We start from the raw sequence: 18,530 nt of genomic DNA, 5'->3' as shown, positions 1-18,530 counted from the left end.
GAACTGAGGTTCAAAACTGAATGTTCGCTTTCCCATACGAGGAAGGTGTAGTATGGCCACTTCCATCAGTGACTGACTCAAACATTTCTCACTCAAGTAGCTTTTAATGGTCACTCCCATAACTCCCCTGCCAGGACACCTGATGCTTCGTTAACAAGACATCAGTGAAATCGGAGTCTGTCTCTTCCCTACCTCCAATGTGTAGAGAAATATGGAGGACCAGAAGCAGCAACATCCAGTCCTACTCCATAAATAGGTATTCTAAGACTTTGGAGTTGCCATCTTTTCCTCAATATGGAGTAAAACCCACAATTAGACTCTCATTACCTACATTCTGTAAAGGGAATATTACCTAGAACATAAGCTACGGACCTCTTGCATATGATGTGTCAGGTAACTGCATTTAGACTTGTTCAGAAACCAAGTTGGAGTTTGTGGATAGAAAACTGGAATGAAGTATTTCTTAGTCTTGCTCCCATGAGCATTTGCACCAGTGTGCAAAACCCCTTTTGTAAAGTGGTTAGTTAAACCCATTGACTTACTGCTTTCCTCTTCCTTTACAGAGCTCTCAGATCAGATCCAAAAAGCCATGCAGCTTGAGGAGGAGAGGAGGCGAGCAGAGAAGGAAGCTGAACGTCTGGAGGCCGAGCGCTTGGCTGCTCTCCAAGCCAAGGAAGAGCTGGAGAAGCAAACTGTTGACCAGATGAAGAGCCAGGAACAGTTGGTAGGAACCATAGGCTTTTTGAGTCTTAGCATATAAAGCCTTGAGTCGTATATTTCAGTTAATGTAGGCTCACTACTGCATATTTTTAAATGAAGCCTTGGATACAAGGAAATGATCCATTAGGCCAGAGGACGCACTGCAGTAGCATAATCATGGAATCAGTCTTTGACTGGGAAACTTTTCAAATGATATACCAAATAAGTGCAAATTGCCCATAACTTAATGGAGTCTTTATCACAGTGGAGGAATCTATTCACAAAATCATGTAACATTTGTGTCATGTTTCTTATTCAGAAAAGCATTATTGAAAAAGCTTCAAATATAATTCTAGCCTTGCTATTCAATAGGCTACAGAACTTGCAGAATATACAGCCAAGATTGCTCTTCTGGAAGAGGCAAGGAAGCGTAAAGAGAGTGAGGTTGAAGAATGGCAACACAGGGTGAGTTTTTCTGCTTTCCTAAATTAGTACATTTTACTAATTCAAGTTTAAAGCTCTGGATCGATCTGCTTAGCCTTGTATAACACCACAAAAGAGAATCTTTACTAAAGTCCTAAGTGAAATGCTGAATTTATGAATGTGGCTATTAACTTCCAACCCAAAGTGCAATATGTAATTTCCCTCCTCCAACAAATCTGACTCTTCTCAAATCTCTAACCAGTGATCTATATAACAACTTAGAATGCAGTCTTAACTATAGAGTCATGATCGTAGTGTATTTGGGCATCTTAGGAAACACATGTTCTTGTATGAAAGTGTTGAATGAAGGAGAGAGAAACGGACAAAGTAAGTGTAACAGCACTAATGTAGTGGTCCCAATAACTTTGTGCTATGGGAAAGTGCCTTCTTTTGGTCTTGACACAGGGGACTGAAGTATTCCTAATGGAATGCAGCAGAAGTGAGAGCAAATCTGGAAGATCCTTAAGTGTGTAGTTATATGTATGTGCCAACATAAATTAAACACTATATCTGGAAAACATTTCCTCATTCTTTGGTTTTCTATTTTCTCTTTGCTATTTTGCACTTCTAGGAAAACAACCCTGCAGCATTTTGTTCATGAATAATTATCGTGTAGAGGAAAATGTGTGTTCTTAACGTTTTTCAAACACTGATTAGAGATCTGATAGCAATCCGAAAGTTTAGAGCTGGCTGGGGATACTCTGGATATTTCAGAACTTCAGTGAAAACTGCCAAAACTCTTAGCAACAGTTTTCCTTCTCTCTCCACCCCCCCCGACCCCAGCTACCTTTAAAGTTGAAGCTTGCCACAGTATTACAGTCCCCATTCTACATTTGCTGGAAGCTGAGTTCAGTTTTCCCACAAGACCGTAGCTAGTCCTGAGGAGGGAAGAACTGTTTAGCAAGCAAGAAGCCCAATTTCTTGCAATTTACACACCACTTTAAAGTTCCACAATTTAGGGATGTAATTTCTCATTTCTCATTGTATCGACTTCCCAACTAAACTGTTGGTCAGCCGCCTTTTTAATTGACAAGTAATATGTTATAAATATGGATTCCACATTCCCCTACAATACTAATTCTTCAGACATCATTATATGTCGGAGGAAGACTCTTGCTTAGTGAAATTATACTGGCCTCATCCACAATCCTAATCAAATTTTGTGTTTTGTTTTTTTTTTAATCTCCCCACACAAGAGTATATTGAAAGCATTGTCTTCTGGTTTAGCAAATATCCAACCACTCTAGCGCATCCCTTTCTTTCTGTCCCTTCCCCTTTGGGTGCTACAGTGTGTTCATTGAGCTGGGTTTAAATAAACTTCACATCTGCTTTTGTGCCCATTTTTTTGTTTCCACTTTTAAAGGCCAAGGAAGCCCAAGATGACCTAGTGAAGACAAAAGAAGAGCTACATTTGGTAATGACTGCCCCACCCCCACCGCCAGCCCCTGTCTATGAGCCAGTGAATTACCATGTCCATGACAACTTGCTTGATGAAGGAACAGAACATTCAGGCTACAGTGCAGAGTTCTCAAGTGAAGGCATCTTGGATGATCGCAATGAAGAGAAACGCACTACTGAAGCAGTGAAGAATCAGCGTGTTCAGAGGCAGTTGATGGTAAGAAAACAAAATTATTGGGAGAAAACTTAAATCTAATGTTGCTGAAAATTGAGCCCTGTTTAAATGCGCAGCTCTTCCAGAATGGTGTATGTAAAATATTAAAGGATCATCTATATGGAAACTTAGTGTACAGCAAGCAGGGTGCAAGCATGCTGTGAGGACCTGCTACTGTGCACTCTGACCTACTGCTGGGAACCGTACTGTACGCTGCAGAACTGTTTGTACATGGCAGCAGGGTCCACATGGCCAGTTAGCATGCTGTAGGTTTACACCCTGGTTTTCCAGGCACTAAATCTCCATGTCGACAAGCCCTACAAGATGTCTTGAACATAAAGTTGCCTGTGCTTTAACATGATTGATTTTCATGCAATACATATGGGCTTTGCTTATTAGTAGGGGTGCACTGACGCTTCTGGTTCTTTCAATTAGCTAGTGTTCACAGTCTGCACATTGTAATACTCAAATGTCCAGATCTCCAGTTCACCCATTTCCACCGTACTCTTCTGCATCCCAAGGATGTTGTCAAATGCCTCTAAAACATTATTAATCCTTGACTCTGTCAAACTCTCGTGAGATGCAAGGTCTTTCATGTGTGACTCAGATTTGTGACATTCTGTACTTAATATTGCAGACCCTGACAGATGAGCTGGCCCAGGCCAGGGATGAAAACAAGAGAACCCACAATGACATGATTCATACAGAGAACATGCGACAGGGACGTGACAAGTACAAGACGCTGAGGCAGATCCGACAGGGCAACACCAAGCAGAGAATCGATGAGTTTGAGGCTATGTAAGCGCACTTTACAGCCAAAAAGGCAAGACTATGGGAAAGGCAGAGCTTATCCTACGATCTGCCTTTTCTGAGGGGTCACTGTGTAACATCTAAATATCAAATGCTCTAAACCTAGAGAAGCTCCCACTGTCAGCTTATCCTCCAGTTTTTACTATTAAAATGTGGTGACTGCCCATTAAGTCTGTCAGCCAAGCAATTAACTCTGATAACTTTTGCTCATTCATATCCTAGTGCCAAAAGGCCTATAAGTCACATCCACTTTTTTTCCACGCAGGGTTTATTTTAATACTACATCTTTCTGTTCATAAAGATGATATGCTGTGATAGGTGGTACATCTGGATTCAGCTGTTTAAACAAAAACACAATGCTGTGGGTGAATTTTGTGCCATATATCTTTTAAGTGCAGCACATAACCTGACTAATTCTACATTCTGCTTTGTCAGCAAAGACCTGCAGGCCCTTGTTTATAATTTTACAAAATGGTACCAGCAACCATCTGGAAATCTGTTATTTCTACGTACGATAAGTGTGAGGGGTCTTTTTTGTTACTCTGTTCAATTGGAGAAATTCCTGCAGTGATCGCTCAGAAGAAATGCAGTATAGGAACACTCTTTGATACTCTCCTTGCATAGGTAGGCAAATATTCTTTCTGTTGGACTCATACTTGTTGATGTGTGTTATACTCCAGCTTAATTAATGATCAGCTGTAGTGTAGTATTTATATATAAATATAGTTGATAAATATGGATTGTGACACTAGTTTAAAAAGGGGAAAAGTTTTGCTCTGTATATTTTGTTACCTTTTTCAGATTTAGTATTAAAATAAATTGCATATGTAAAAACATTTGCCTAAACAAGATACTGTCTGTGCTACAGAAGGCGTGTAAAACTGATTACTTGCTATAAAACACTATCTGTAAAGTGATTTTTTTACTTCAAATAAAATTGTGATATGCACATAATTCAGTAAATACAACCTTACTGCACCTATTTTTTCTAACAAATTTTCTAATTTTTTAAAATATTTGATTTAATAATATTTCAGACTCCAACTATGAAGGGATTGTTTGTTTATATCCCCCTTGTATTCTGTCCATGAAAAGAGCATCTGTAGACTTCCTGTTACCCCCACCCCATCTTTGAAAATGTGTCCGTCTCAGTGTGTTGATTCAGTGCTGCTTTATACTCAACATTAAAGCTTTATACCAAGGGGGTGTGGGTTTTTTGCAACACGTGACTATGAATAAAAATCTGCAAGGTAACAAAGGATTTGAAGTTGTGTGTTTTGTGCTGCGTAGGGTGTTTAACCCCAGCAGAGCAGTGCTGTATGCACGTTAAAACTACAGTGCAGCTCTACATTTCTCACTTTGGAAATATGAACTCTTTTATATTTGCAGCTTCACAGTGAAATGTCCTGGGGGGGGGGGGGGGGGAGAGAACACTTTCTCTTTTAGTGAGGGTGCAGGCAGAGGAAGACAACTGCTTGTTGCAGTAATGTGTGATTTTGGGGGGGAGGGGGTGTGAAAGGGATGAGACCTTTCAGATAGAGCATTCTCCCCACCCCAGAGAAGATGCATCCACCAGGAAACTGGTACTTTGCTTGATCTTAGACTGCATCTACACTGGGAAACCTTCACATGCCAAGTTACTATTCGTTATAAGGTAGGCTTGCTTTCTGCAGTCAGACTTGCTGAGGCTGACTAACACAGCACTAAAGATGTCTTTACCCACAAAAGCCTCCCACTGGTACTTCCATGTCTTCATCTGAAAGTGGTGTCTGCCTTTGGTTACAGAATGTGCAAGGCTCTGGCCAAAAGGCTGACCTATGAGCTCTCCAGTGTGCTGCCACTCAATCAGGAGTGAGTTGTGAGGGGTGCCCCATTCGCTGAGAGCAAGAAAACTGCTGCATCACTAACAGTGTGCTCACTCCCCTCCTGCAGCTGCCTTCATCCAGCCTAGGGCAGCTTCTCAGCATCCCCCAGAGCTTGGCTCTATGATAGAAGTGACCCTTTCTACAGCCTTCCTGAAGTGGCTCTACAGCTTTGAGCACTTCCCAGCCTCTGGAACGAAGAGCTCTGTAGTTGAGGAGACAAAGAAGTAACTAGTAGCAACCTCCCCCACACATTCCAAGAGCCTGGAGCAGGTGTTTCCAAACAGTGGTCCGTGGACCATCAGTATTCCACAGATCACTTGCTGGTAGTCATAGAATCATAGAATATCAGGGTTGGAAGGGACCCCAGAAGGTCATCTAGTCCAACCCCCTGCTCGAAGCAGGACCAATTCCCAATTAAATCATCCCAGCCAGGGCTTTGTCAAGCCTGACCTTAAAAACCTCTAAGGAAGGAGATTCTACCACCTCCCTAGGTAATGCATTCCAGTGTTTCACCACCCTCATAGTGAAAAAGTTTTTCCTAATATCCAATCTAAACCTCCCCCACTGCAACTTGAGACCATTACTCCTTGTTCTGTCATCTGCTACCATTGAGAACAGTCTAGAGCCATCCTCTTTGGAACCCCCTTTCAGGTAGTTGAAAGCAGCTATCAAATCCCCCCTCATTCTTCTCTTCTGCAGACTAAACAATTCCAGTTCCCTCAGCCTCTCATAAGTCTGCAGAGAGCTGGCTGCCCACCAGCTAACTCTCATTAAAAGATGCTCATTAATAAATATGCTTTCCTTCTCCTTGTTAGCTACTGCTCTAGTTGCCACACTATGGGGGGAAAGCTAAGGATCTCTGCTCTAGAGTATTTGGTCTTGAGTCAGTCTCCCTCAACATGCATATCCTATTGTCCCTTCTGTATTAAGTGCCAAACTCTCTTGCAGTCCCAAGATATCAAAGTGACTAACATCTGAGGGGATACCTTATGCTTTCTCTCCCTCCTGCATTCTTCTTTTTTTCTTTTAGTAACTGTACTGCAAACAACTTGCAAGCCAAAATCCATCCGTGCTTCAGGTGTCATGGTTTCCTAAGGGAATGTGAAGAAGTTTCACCTCTACTCAAACAGATGGCCTTCGACAACAGTTGTAACCATGTTAGTCTGTATCCACAAGAACAATGAGGAGTCCAGTGGCACCTTAGGGGGTGGGTTTTTTACCCATGAAAGCTCATGCCCAAATAAATCCCTTAGTCTTTAAGGTGCCACCGGACTCCTCATTTTTAACCATAGTAACATTTCTGGCAACAAGTGCTGAAGCAACTCAGCAATTGTAGCTTCCCCTTTTGTAATGCATCACTTAATCCCCAAAACACCGCCAGCTAGCTGCTGCTGATAAATGTCTTACCAGAGCTGCTCATGATGAAAAATCACTCATGGGATTTTTTTTAATTAAATGCTCCTGGAGTGTGACAGTTGAATATTTTTATTAGTTTTGTAATTATTCTAATTACACAGTTCTGCTCTATGTATAGAAACAGGTGGCTTGCTTGTAGAGAGCTCTTTTCAAAGGATGTTTCTTTCCAGAAGGCAGAAGTGACCAGGAAGCATGCCACGTTGCTTAACCTTGAGTATAATACTTTCTTCCATATGTGAGCAGTTGGAAAGGATATGCTTGTCAAATGGGTGCTATTAGGATTTAAGTGTCCATATTTGAATGCAGCATAAGTGTAATATCTATCCAGATGTTTGGGCTGCTGAGTATTTTCTGCCACTGAAGTTTTGACTGGGGGTCTGAATCCCAGGTGCCAGATGGTTCTTCTACAGGAAAGTTGAAACAAAAGGGTAAGGCCAAGTGTACATGAACATTTCTGCCCCGACTAACTTATAATCTGTCTCCAACATTTCTTCTAATGCTTCATGTCTCATTCTGTAACTCCATCCTTAAATACATGTGTCAAACTATTTAATTCAGTACAGTGAAGACACCATGTATTCTGCAGCAATCCTGATTTAAATTCTGCAGTAAGGACCCTGGTTTCTGCAGCACCCCACTGCTGCAGATTGGAGACTGCTCCATTTAAACAGAAGTATATTCATGTAAATATAGGAAATTAAAACCAGCACAGCCATGCTTGAGTTTATTACACAATTTTATTTTATTGTAACACTCCACTGTATCACAGAAACTGTTGGTGAAGAAGCTAGAATTTTTGTCAGGCAGGCAGGGCAGTGGCTGTCAACCTTTCCTGACTACTGTACCTCTTTCAGGAGTCTGTCTTGTATACCCCAAGTTTCACCTCACTTGAAAACTTGCTTACAAAATCAAAGATACTGTCACAGCACACTATTACTGAAAAATTGCTTACTTTCTCATTTTTACCATATAATTATTAACCAATTGGAATATAAATATAGTTTTTACATTTCAGTGTATACTATAGAGAGCAGTATAAACAAGTCATTGTCTGAAATTTGTTTGTACTGACTTTGCTAGTGCTGTTTATGTAGCCTGTTGTAAAAGTAGGCAAATAGCTAGATGACTTAATGTACCCTCTGGAAGACCTCTGTGTACCCCTGATTGAGCTTCTGGTACCCAGGAAGGCAGATTAGGACAAGTGCTCTACCTAGATGCTTCTGCTAAAATAATCAGCAGTGAAATAATGAAGTATGGACACGTACTGTCACTTATTTTCAAAGTCCCCCACTCAGAGAATGGAGCTGTTAACAGTTAGGAGAGATGAGGTTTGACTGGCAGCAGGCAATAAGGCATTGGCTTACACGCAGCTCATATTTTTAACCATGCAGTTTACAGATCAGTTTTAAAAGAAGAGGTGGATTCTGCCACGTACTCCGTGGCTAGAGAATTACATTGCACTGTCCTATTTCCAAGCAGAAGAATCTCTGGTCTCTTGTCTTAAAATCTACTTCAAAGCATGAGACCCTTTTGGTAGAATTGCTCTGTGGGGTGCTCTGAGAGGAGGCCTCCACTACACTCAGTGGCATGCTGGTGCTGTATTTGGTAACAATGGAAATACAGCAGCAGTTGAGTGGATTAACTGTTTTCCAGTTTGCACAGCATAGCTGGCAGATGGGCAAACAAAACTACAAAAAAACTTACAGCTGTGCCTACACCACGGCTGGAGGCAGGCCTGGCAGCATGAGTGGACAGCTGGCTGCTAGTTCTGCTCAATCCAGCACACTACAACTAGCAGTGTGGGTGTGGTGGCATGTGCAGCAGCTCAGGCTAGCCACCCGAGTTCAACCCTTGGGTATGTGCTCGCATGGCTGGCCCAGGCCTGCTGCATGCACCACCCTAGCACCAGAGCAAGTCTTTGTTTGTCTAGCTGTGCTAGGAAGCCCATTCCTAGCTGCCCCGGAGACATGCCCTGGATCTCACTGAACAAAGCTAATGAGGCTGAGCCTTTGCCAGATGAACTCATCCCCCTAGGAAAAGCCTAAGTGAAGTTCAACTAATCGACTGCAGTGGAGCAGAGGCATAGCAAGGTTATTCAAAGGGCCTTCTACTGAGAACACCAGCACTGGTTGCAGACCCCACAAAGGAGAAACCTTGGAGCGGAAGAGCCAGGTCTATGGCATAAGATTAAGGCAAATAGCAGCCGGTGGAGAAGCCTGCACAGTAGCAGAGCCTGGCCAGTGCCACCACACATCTAAGTCCTTATGCTATAAGCAAAAGTGTCGTTAAGACAAAACCTTATTGGAGGGATGGTCCCCTGCCCCACTCTCAAATGGATGTTTCTGTAATAGAGAAAACAAAGTACTTACGTATGGGGGTGGACAGAGGCTTGCCTATCATTAAGGCTGGCAGGCAAGATAATAAAAGCTAGGTTATGCCCTGCTAACACTACTACTTGGGCCTATATTAATCTTCAGAAAACTGCCCAGTCGCCCCTGGGGAATTTGCTGCAGCACTTGCCCCGGAAGTTGAGATTTCATTCAATAAAGAGATGTTTGGAGCTTGGTTAGTTCAGAAAAACTTAAAAATATTAACTGAATATGAGCTGGCAGCTAGCCTGAAACACCGCTCTCTTGAGCTAAATGGGATGTTTTCACATTGTGTCAGCAAGTTGAACTCTGAAGCCTACGGATGAGGATTTAAATCTGGCCACTTAATATTTCTCTGCCAGTTATTTAAGAGAAGCTGCCAGCTCAGATGGTTCTGCTACAAAACCAAAGCATGGCCCTTGCCTTCCTGGGTGCCTGACCCTCCAATTTCCCTCACTCAAGCCACCAAAATTTCCAGCTATTCCCCACCCCCAACAACTTTCACGCAGCAGTTCTATTACAAAACTGCAGCAGCTTGAAAAAAAATGGGGAAAGAAAAACAAATACCCATATAAAGCCTGGAGCTATGTACTGAGGGTACTTATTAGTCAGGTTCAGATTTAATGTAATAAACCTCTCCATTTTAAACTGTAAATGAAGCGGTTGCAGAATTTCCTAAGTGATGCAGATAGCAGGAGATCCTTGCACAGAACACCGGGGGTCCTTGCTAGTCAGCTGGTAACCAAAAGCAAGTGCTGTCCACTCTAGTGCGGTGTTGTGAATTTCAGTTCTGTTAACTGGGTGGGCTTTGGTTTTAAAGCATTAATTAGACCAGCTGTAAAACATTAGGGTTTGACTTGGTCTGTGGTCATGTCAAAGGAGGGATGGCTGCGGGAAAGCCTGGCAGGAGCCAAAGCCACCAGAGAGCAACTCCAAGCAGGGAGTCGTTCAAAGGAATTCTCAGGCCCATTCCTTAGTAAACAAGCTGGAAAGGATGACTGGAGTTCCGTCACCTGACGGACCAGGGCTGGCGCCAAAGCAGCAATAACAGGCCCCAGTGAGTCAGTTCCGGAATAGGGTGATTTGACAAGCAACAACTGGTTGGGCTAGTGGGTGTGGTCACATGCTGGACAGCAGTGAGAGTCTGACAATGGGTGCATACTAAATTAGGAGCCCACAAGCTACCTGGGGCAGCACAGGCAGAGGTTAATAATTACAGAATGAGAGCTCAACCAGAGCTGTCTGAAATGTTAAAGAGGAACGGAGTTCTAGCCTTGTCTCTTCTAAGATAAGTTATGCAGAAGTTACCAGTAAGGCCCTAATTGGGCAAACACTTAAGTTGCACATGCTTAAGTTTACACCTGTTCTACTGAATGGGACTAACTCACATGTGAAAAGTTAACGGTATAAGTGCTTGCAAGATTGGGACCACTCCCCCTTCTTTCTTCAAACTTGTCCTCCACACCTAGCTCTATCATGAATCTGTAAGAAAATAGTCAATTAAGGCTGGACAGCATGAGAGGCAGAGAGCTGGCACCTCCTTTACCTATTTGTAATTATTTTTAAAATCACACTTGTTTTTGCAGTTGGCTGCCCCTGCCTTTCATAGGTCTGCTGCCTGTGGTCTTAGGCTCTGATCCCAAATCCTGCCCCTAGTTAGCAGACCCCTGTGCCCACATGGAGCCCCATTGACTTAAGTGGCACTTTTCACAGGCGTAAAGTGAAGCATGTGCATAAATATTTGCAGGATCAAGGCCTAAGACTAAGTGCTTCAGGCCAAGGGCTGTTTCTTTGTGTGTTTTTGCATAGCACAAGTCCTGAGTGGGGCCTCCAACTGCTACTGCATTGTAAATAATAATTATTATTGTTATGTACAATAGGTATTGGAGTGTTTCTTTTGTCTTCAATTTTTTAATGATAAAAGACTTACTTGTGCTAAGCCTGGCTCCCCCCAGGAACCGGTCATTAGAGCCAAAAGATGCCTGGTTCCAGACGGCCAAGTCCAGACAAGATTGCCGTAGCTGAGATGGGGTCACACCGTCAAAGACAAACAGGTGCTTCCACTGAGGACAGCCTTCTTTCTTCAGGACAGGAGACTTCTGTCTTATCTTACGTTGGTCCGGGAGAGTGAGACAACTTCCAAAAAGGAATAAAATAGATGTTGGGTGAGGTCACTGACCTAAAAGATATTATCTCATCCACCTCGTTACTACTCATTGGAATGCTTTGACTATTAAAGTGAGGCATAAATACGAAATGGTAGTATATTAACACCACTTTTTTTTTTAAATCGTAGGCTTGATCCTCCTCCCATTGAGTCTATTCCCATTAACCTCCAGGGGAGTAAGAATGAGCTCCTTTGGCTCTGCTTGCTGATCCAATTGTCGGGGACCACTGTAGCAGCCTTTGCTTCCCAACAGCAGCTGGTCCTCCAGCCCATCCAGCAATGCCTGCCTAAGAGCAGCATTTTTCTCACTGACAAAACTAAAGAGACCATTCCACCTCTGGTAAGGTGCTCCTATCAGGTACAAGACATATCCTCACTGCAGGTATCCGATATCCTGCCTCCAGCTGTGTACGATGCTTGATTGTAGGAAGGTAAAATGACCCCATAATGCTAACTCTGCAATGCTGCACATGGGAGAAAAATTCCTTCCTGACTCCTGAAGTGATGGAGCAGGAAATGTGATTAGCTCCATCTTAGCTTGCACAGTGAGAACGTGTTAGGAAGGTAATCAAAAACGACGGCAAAGATGACTCTGCATGGGGTACGTGATTCTGTGATATGCCGACTGAACATAACAGAGTTTCACATACAAAACAGAGGGCGTGACTACACCTGTGAGTTAGAGCGCATTAAAGCAGCCCCGAGCGCCCTAACTCACGACCCGTCCACACTGGCAAGGCACGTAGAGCTCCTGGACTCTGCAGCTGGAACGCTCCTGGTAATCCACCTCCACCAGAAGCATAAAGCTTGCTGCGCCTCAGCTGAAACACCCCAGCATCAGTGTGGACGAGGGGTTGCATTACTGCGCTGTGATTGGCCTCCGAAAATGTCCCATAATCCCTGAAGTCAAGTGGCCCCTCTTCTCATTGTTTTGAACTTGCTGTAGGAATGTGGATATGCCCTTTCAAAGCGCCGTTTCTGACAGCCGGCTGCTCATCTCCTCCGGGACAAAGCAAGCATTACTGTGGAATGTTGCTGTTGTGAGTGTGTGTGAGAGAGAGGGGGGAGGGAGGGGAGGTCTGCTGCTGTCTGAACTTACAATGCTGACATACTCTCAGCCCCCCAAAACACACTGTCTCTCCCCTGACATACACACAACTCACTCCTCCTCACCCTCCCCATCTCCCCATCTGAAAAGCAAGTTGCAGCCACTTGCATGCTGGGATAGCTACCACAATGCACTGCTCTTTCTGGTGTTGCAAGAGTTGCTAATGTGGCCACGCCACTGCGCTTGAATATGATAGTGTGGACATGCTGCGCTCTCCGAGGGCTGGTTTAACGCATAGTGCTCTACATCTGCAAGCGTAGCCATGCCCTGCGTGACAGTTTTCACGGAGTGCACCCTTCCAAGTCACCGTGACAAACGCAGGATGGGGGTGGTCTCCAACAGATATGTGTACTTGTCACCTACATCAGTTCCAAACATTCTAAAGAACTCTTCCGAACTGCCTAGAATGAGTAGGATAATAGGTTACCTCTCCCAGTGAGTACGATGCTGTAATTCACTTTGCAACAGCACGGCTCAAAGCATGAATTAAGAAGACAGGAGTGGTTCTCCTCCCTTGTTGTTTATAATCACATTTCTTAAGTTACAGAGTAGCAGCCGTGTTAGTCTGTATTTGCGAAAAGAAAAGGAGTACTTGTGGCACCTTAGAGACTAACCAATTTATTTGAGCATAAGCTTTCGTGAGCTACAGCTCACTTCATCGGATGCATTCAGTGTTTTCCTTTTACTGCTTCAAAACTTGACATTTAAACACTTTTGCAACTGTGAAAGCAGAGATTAAATCTCAATAACTGGTGGAGTCTCCTCAAATCCTAAATCTGTCTGAACAAGGCCTAAGCGTCAGATTGTGGCCCCTTTCCTTGTGCTGGTAAGTGCTGCAATCTCAGGAGCTACTTGGGTAAATGCTCACCATCATGAGAAAGGACTCCACAATCTGGCTCCATACTCAGGTGTAATGTCTTTTACTCAAAGATCTACTCCCTGGAATGTGTTTAGCTCATTTTTAGCTCCATGCAGAAGTGGCTGATGGTTTTAAAAGATTCTAAATCTGAAGAGTTAAATCTCAAAAACATACCCTTTAACAAATGAGTTCAAAGTGCCACCACATCTCATCACAGGCAAGTTCTTAGCTCCAAGCACCACAAGGTGAAGCTGGCCATCAGCAGATGCTTGGTCTTCTCTCCCTAAAACAGAAACATTGCTTATAATTAGCGACCAGTGTGGGTAAATGGTTGGCTAGTTAACACAGGGCTAAGGGAAGGAAAGAAAGTCCCTAAGAACTGTTGCCCTGAAGTGAGAAAGTGCAGTTCAGCGTGTTTGCTGAACTGCAGAGATATTTTAGACAAGAGGAAAGGTTTGAAGACACTTTTACAGTATGTGATTTTAAAAAATGGAGGGAGGGAGGGAGGAAAATCAGTGGCATGATGATGAGGAAGCTTTACCAGGCCCCAAGTGCACCTGCAGAGATCAAGGGAACAATCCACGTCCCATAGTTTTACTCTGAGGCAGAACCAGCAGCAAGGATAATTGGCACAACCCACAACATGATGCACCTTGCCTCTGTTACTCTGTTAGTGTGTGTGTGTTTTTGACAGAGGAGGAACACATAGGTGAGTGTAGAAAGGAGAGAGGGAACAGACAGCATGAGGGAAGAGGAGGAGGACTGAACCAAGAAGGGAATGGTGACTGGGATACAGGGAGAGGAGATGGGGATCCAGGGGACAGAAAGAAATAAAACTAACAACTTACTTGATCTTTCCATTATTTCCTTCCTACCTCTATGTCTAGGACAGGGGTGGCCAACCTGTGGCTCCGGAACTACATGCGGCTCTTCCGATGTTAATACGCAGCTCTTTGTAGAGGCACCGACTCCAGGGCTGGAGCTACAGGCGCCAACTTTCCAATGTGCTGGGGGGTGCTCACTGCTCAACCTCTGGCTCTGCCACAGGCCCTGCCCCCACTCCACCCCTTACCACCCCCTCCCCTGAGCCTGCAGTGCCCTCACTCCTCCCCTCTTCCCCCCTCAGAGCCTCTTGCATGCCACGAAACAGCTGATCGAGAGATGCGGGGAGGGAGGGGGAAGCGCTGATTGGCGGGGCTGCTGGTGGGTGGGAGGCGCTGGGCGTGGGGACTGCGGGGAGCTGATGAGGGGCTGCTGACATATTACTGTGGCTCTTTGGCAATGTACATTGGTAAATTCTGGCTCCTTCTCAGGCTCAGGTTGGCCACCCCTGGTCTAGGAGATCTGCTGTAGAAGGCTGACAACAGCCAAAATAGCCACATCTGGAGCTCTGCCCTGCAGTGCTTAGTATTATCCAGTGAGCAAAAGAATGTGAAGCTGTCCCAGTCATCGACCCTCTACAGTTTTTCCTTCCTTCAGCAGTGACTGCACCATTTACAGAAACTGAATCCCAGTTAGAATGCAAAGTTAAACTTAACTCCGCTGAGCGTAGGTGCCGACTTCTGCCGGTGCCAGTGGGTGCTCGACCCCCCTCCCCACCCTGACTCTACCTCTGCCCCGCCCCCATTCCAACCCCTTCCCCAAATCCCCGCCCTGGCCCTGCCTCTTCCCTGCCTCCTCCCTTGAGCGCGTCGTGTTCCCGCCCCTCCCCCCTCCCTCCCAGAGCTTGTTACGGCGCGAAACAGCTGTTTTGCGGCGGCAAGCACTGGGAGGTAGGCGGAGAAGCGGGGACGCGGCATGCTCAGGGAAGGGGTAGGAGGAGAAGGCAAGGTGGGGTGGGGGGGTGGGAAGGGGAGTTTGGAGGCCGGTTTCCCCATGGGTGCTCCAGCCCTGGAGCACCCACGGAGTCGGTTCCTATGCCACTGACGGAACAAAAACAGTCTGAAGAGTGCAGTGCTTGTACCTACCAGACATTTCCCCATCACCCAATTTATCAAAACTGATAGTCTCTAACTCCCGAGGGCTCCTGGAGTGGAATAACTGGCCTGCTACAGCTCAGGAATGAGGTGCACTGGCAGAGATCTGAGGGCACAAGCTTGCTTCAAGAGCATCTGAGTTCACTATGCCAAAGCCACTTTAAGAAGCACATTTATATCTGCTTTTTTGGTGTGAAAAGGAAAAAAATGTGAGACTGACAAGTCTGGAATTCAAATCATTTTACCAAGTTTTTGTTTTACCTTAAAAGGCTTCTAACTATTTACATAAGCACAACACAATACAAGCCACAATATGTAGGGACTATTTACTCAAGCAGGAATACGCCCCTATGCAGGCAGTGTTTATACCCAGATGCACACACAAATACTTTGTTTGTTTCCATGTTTTCATAGCCAGGGTAATTCATATGAGGCTGAAATGCTTTGTACCTCCTTTCGTCTGCTCTTCATACTGGCATTTTTTAGACTGGGATGGTAAGATCAGTTTTGCACACACCAGGAGTTCTCCGTTGTACTGAACCAGGTTGTCTTCAGGTTTTTCAGACTGAAAAAAGAGACACACAAAAGTCTGTATTATTATGATCATCCTATACCGCCTCCCCTTCTCCTCATTCTCATTGTTTACCTATATCTGGAACATTCCCGCCCAGATCCTGGTATGGCAGGACTGGCCTGCTACATCAAAATTTCATTCTTCCTCTCCATGATCTAGTAAGGGTGGGCACTGATACAGCTTTCACTATATGCTATTTTTTAAAAACACAAACCTTTTTGAAAATTAAAAATAATAATGATAACCTAAAGTCTAGGAATCACCTTTGCTTTAAGCTGATACCAATTGAATGACTGTGTTGAATTGTCTTCAAAATTCCAAGATGCCAATGGAACAACCACTTCTCCAAGGAACACCCTTCTCTTGAGTGTTTCTGAGTGCCACACAGATATTTGAAGCTGTCGTGTTTCCAGCTGGGAGTAGTCAATCTTATACTAGAAAAAAGATAAATAGCAGTACAGGATTAATGAAAGCACATACACACAAACAAGAGCCAATCACAACACAATCACCAGTCTCCGCTCAAAGGAAGCCAAAGAATGGACTTGCTGAAGCCATGGAGATCTAGACTGAGCAGCATTATTTGAGATGGGACTGGGAAATCTGCATATTGTCTGCCCGCACTATGCTTGTCTCTAGCCAGTGTAATGGCCCCTCACTTCTAAAACATTGTATTCACTCACTTTTAACATTACAAAAATAAAACAGGACCACCTATGTCACTACCTGTGCTGCTAACACCTTAGATTAATAACCTGAATTTAAGAGTTTAAATAACTTTTCACGCTCTTTGCTTACTTTTTGCACCTCACTCAGCTGAGACAGCAATATTGGACAGGCCAATGTCACGTTCTAGTTCTCCAGCACTAGCATAATGCAGTTGTGCTTGGGGCGGCAGCACTGTGCAGATTAATATTTAAAGTGAAGAAAAATAACTTTTACATTGAATTATTTTTAAGAATCACGAAAACAGTTCTCTTCACAGTGGGCCTAATCTTCATTTACTCGACGGCCCTTTGCACTGCTCTGGCCACATAAAGCGCGGTAACTGTAATTTATTGCTGCTTTAAGTCTCTTTACAGGGCCAGAGCAAAGTAAAGAGACCCCAGTATGAATGAGATTTAGGCCCATTCACATTCTGTAAAAACCCACTTTTTATGTTATCAAATCTAAGTTTGGATCCTGTTTTCTGGCCGCCTTTTAAGATGTAGGGACAACCTCTCCTGTATGACTGCACACATCTTGAAGAGGCTTGCGCACAATAGAGGCCACCAATTGGAAATTACCTGGCCTATTTACATTTATGGATTGGATGGTGTTTGAGAAAGTGAAATGGCGGATACACTGCCAGAGCTCTAATGCCTCTCTTTGCCACCTGTGCACTGTGTTAGAAGTGGGCCAATTCTCAGTGGTAACACAGCCCTGTATCTTTCCTGGAAACAGTCTGTGCCAAAACACACTGATCTGTTCCTTATAACAGGAACTACTGGACTGTCCATTCACATGTTTAAATGAAACAGGCTTATGAAAAGTACTCTAAATACACGTACAGGGGTAGAGTGAACATGCTGAAGTCATGGATCTTGTCCTGGTAGGGAGCGTCAGCTGAGTAATAGCTGCAGGATTGGGCCCAGAATCTGATTTCTGCATCTCATGTCATGAGGGAGGTCTTGAAGATAACATATTGTCTCATGATTCCCTCACACAGTTTAGAATATTTCCCATTCCCATCCTGTTATTCTCCACTGCAGACTGAGCAAGACCCTATCCTATTTTACTCTGTAATTGTACAACAATAATTAGCAATAATGGCCCATGTGCTTCACCCCCTTCTCTCACTTTGCAGTGTGGAGGGGAATAAATCTGTGCAAAAAGTCACAGTGGAGCCATGCTGAAAGGGAAGTAGCTACGCTGGACACTTCTGCACATAACTATCTTTGCCCTCCTCTGCAAAACCACTCAGAGGCCCAAAGCTGGCATGGCAAGCTGTGAAGGGAGAAGACACCGCAAAATTGTGGTTGATCTGTAGGAAAAGCTTTAGGGAGCATTAACACCGCTGCATCCTCAGTGACTCCCCAGCAGACAAGGGGCACTAGCCGTGCCATACTGCCACGAAAGGGGGTATACGGCAGAGAAGCACAGAGCAGGAGGAGTTCTTCTGCAAAGCTGGCAAGAATCTGGGACTTCAGAGTCCAAATCTAGGGCTTTCCTCTGCCTTTTGAGATCCTCCCCCACCATCACCCACTCCACACCCCGGCTGGTTCTGTGGACTCAGGGGAGGAGCAAATGCTACAGCTTTATTAGAGTCAAGGAGTCTGGGCATTAATCTTTCCCTTCCCATGCAAATGATCAGATTCCATTGGGGCATTTACTATCTTGCACATCATTGCAGTCCCTCAGCTACACACAGAAGGTGAGGTCTAATGGCCTTAGTACAGGGTGGGAGGTAAGAACAGCTGAGTTCTAATCCCAGCTCTGTCTGTAACTCACTGCAGCCTTAGCAAGTCATTCAAACTCAGCTTCCCCCTCAGTCAAATTGGGATAACAACACTTACGGACTGCACAGAGGTGCTGTAAGGATTCATAAAATAA

At 44.4% G+C, this 18,530-nt stretch overlaps 2 protein-coding genes across 8 annotated transcripts in view; one reads left to right on the top strand and one right to left on the bottom strand.

Moving 5' to 3' along the window:
• EZR (ezrin) overlaps positions 1-4,863 on the top strand; it is a 53,626-nt gene extending 48,763 nt beyond the window's left edge. For both annotated transcript variants that reach the window (XM_073337813.1, XM_073337814.1), the window contains exons 11-14: positions 564-724; positions 1,072-1,164; positions 2,546-2,797; positions 3,432-4,863. In XM_073337813.1, coding sequence (XP_073193914.1) covers positions 564-724; positions 1,072-1,164; positions 2,546-2,797; positions 3,432-3,596 — 671 coding nt within the window. In that variant the 3' untranslated portion in view covers positions 3,597-4,863. The remainder of the gene's footprint in view (positions 1-563; positions 725-1,071; positions 1,165-2,545; positions 2,798-3,431) is intronic.
• Positions 4,864-6,966: 2,103 nt separating this feature from the next.
• The window catches only part of SYTL3 (synaptotagmin like 3), a 66,710-nt gene continuing 55,146 nt past the window's right edge, over positions 6,967-18,530 (bottom strand). For 4 of the 6 annotated variants that reach the window (XM_073337810.1, XM_073337808.1, XM_073337812.1 and 1 more), the window contains 5 exons: positions 16,202-16,372; positions 15,815-15,929; positions 13,563-13,671; positions 11,185-11,390; positions 6,967-7,289 (listed from right to left, as the gene is read on the bottom strand). In XM_073337810.1, coding sequence (XP_073193911.1) covers positions 7,168-7,289; positions 11,185-11,390; positions 13,563-13,671; positions 15,815-15,929; positions 16,202-16,372 — 723 coding nt within the window. In that variant the 3' untranslated portion in view covers positions 6,967-7,167. Of the gene's footprint in view, positions 7,290-10,540; positions 10,737-11,184; positions 11,391-13,562; positions 13,672-15,814; positions 15,930-16,201; positions 16,373-18,530 lie in introns of those variants that run through there. The other 2 variants (XR_012158103.1, XM_073337811.1) reach the window with 2 other exon arrangements.

The sequence above is a fragment of the Lepidochelys kempii genome, chromosome 3, assembly GCF_965140265.1.
Source record: "Lepidochelys kempii isolate rLepKem1 chromosome 3, rLepKem1.hap2, whole genome shotgun sequence".
NCBI lineage: Eukaryota > Metazoa > Chordata > Testudines > Cheloniidae > Lepidochelys > Lepidochelys kempii.
Note: the sequence above shows the minus strand (reverse complement) of the source record. Positions and strands in the feature narration are given on the sequence as shown.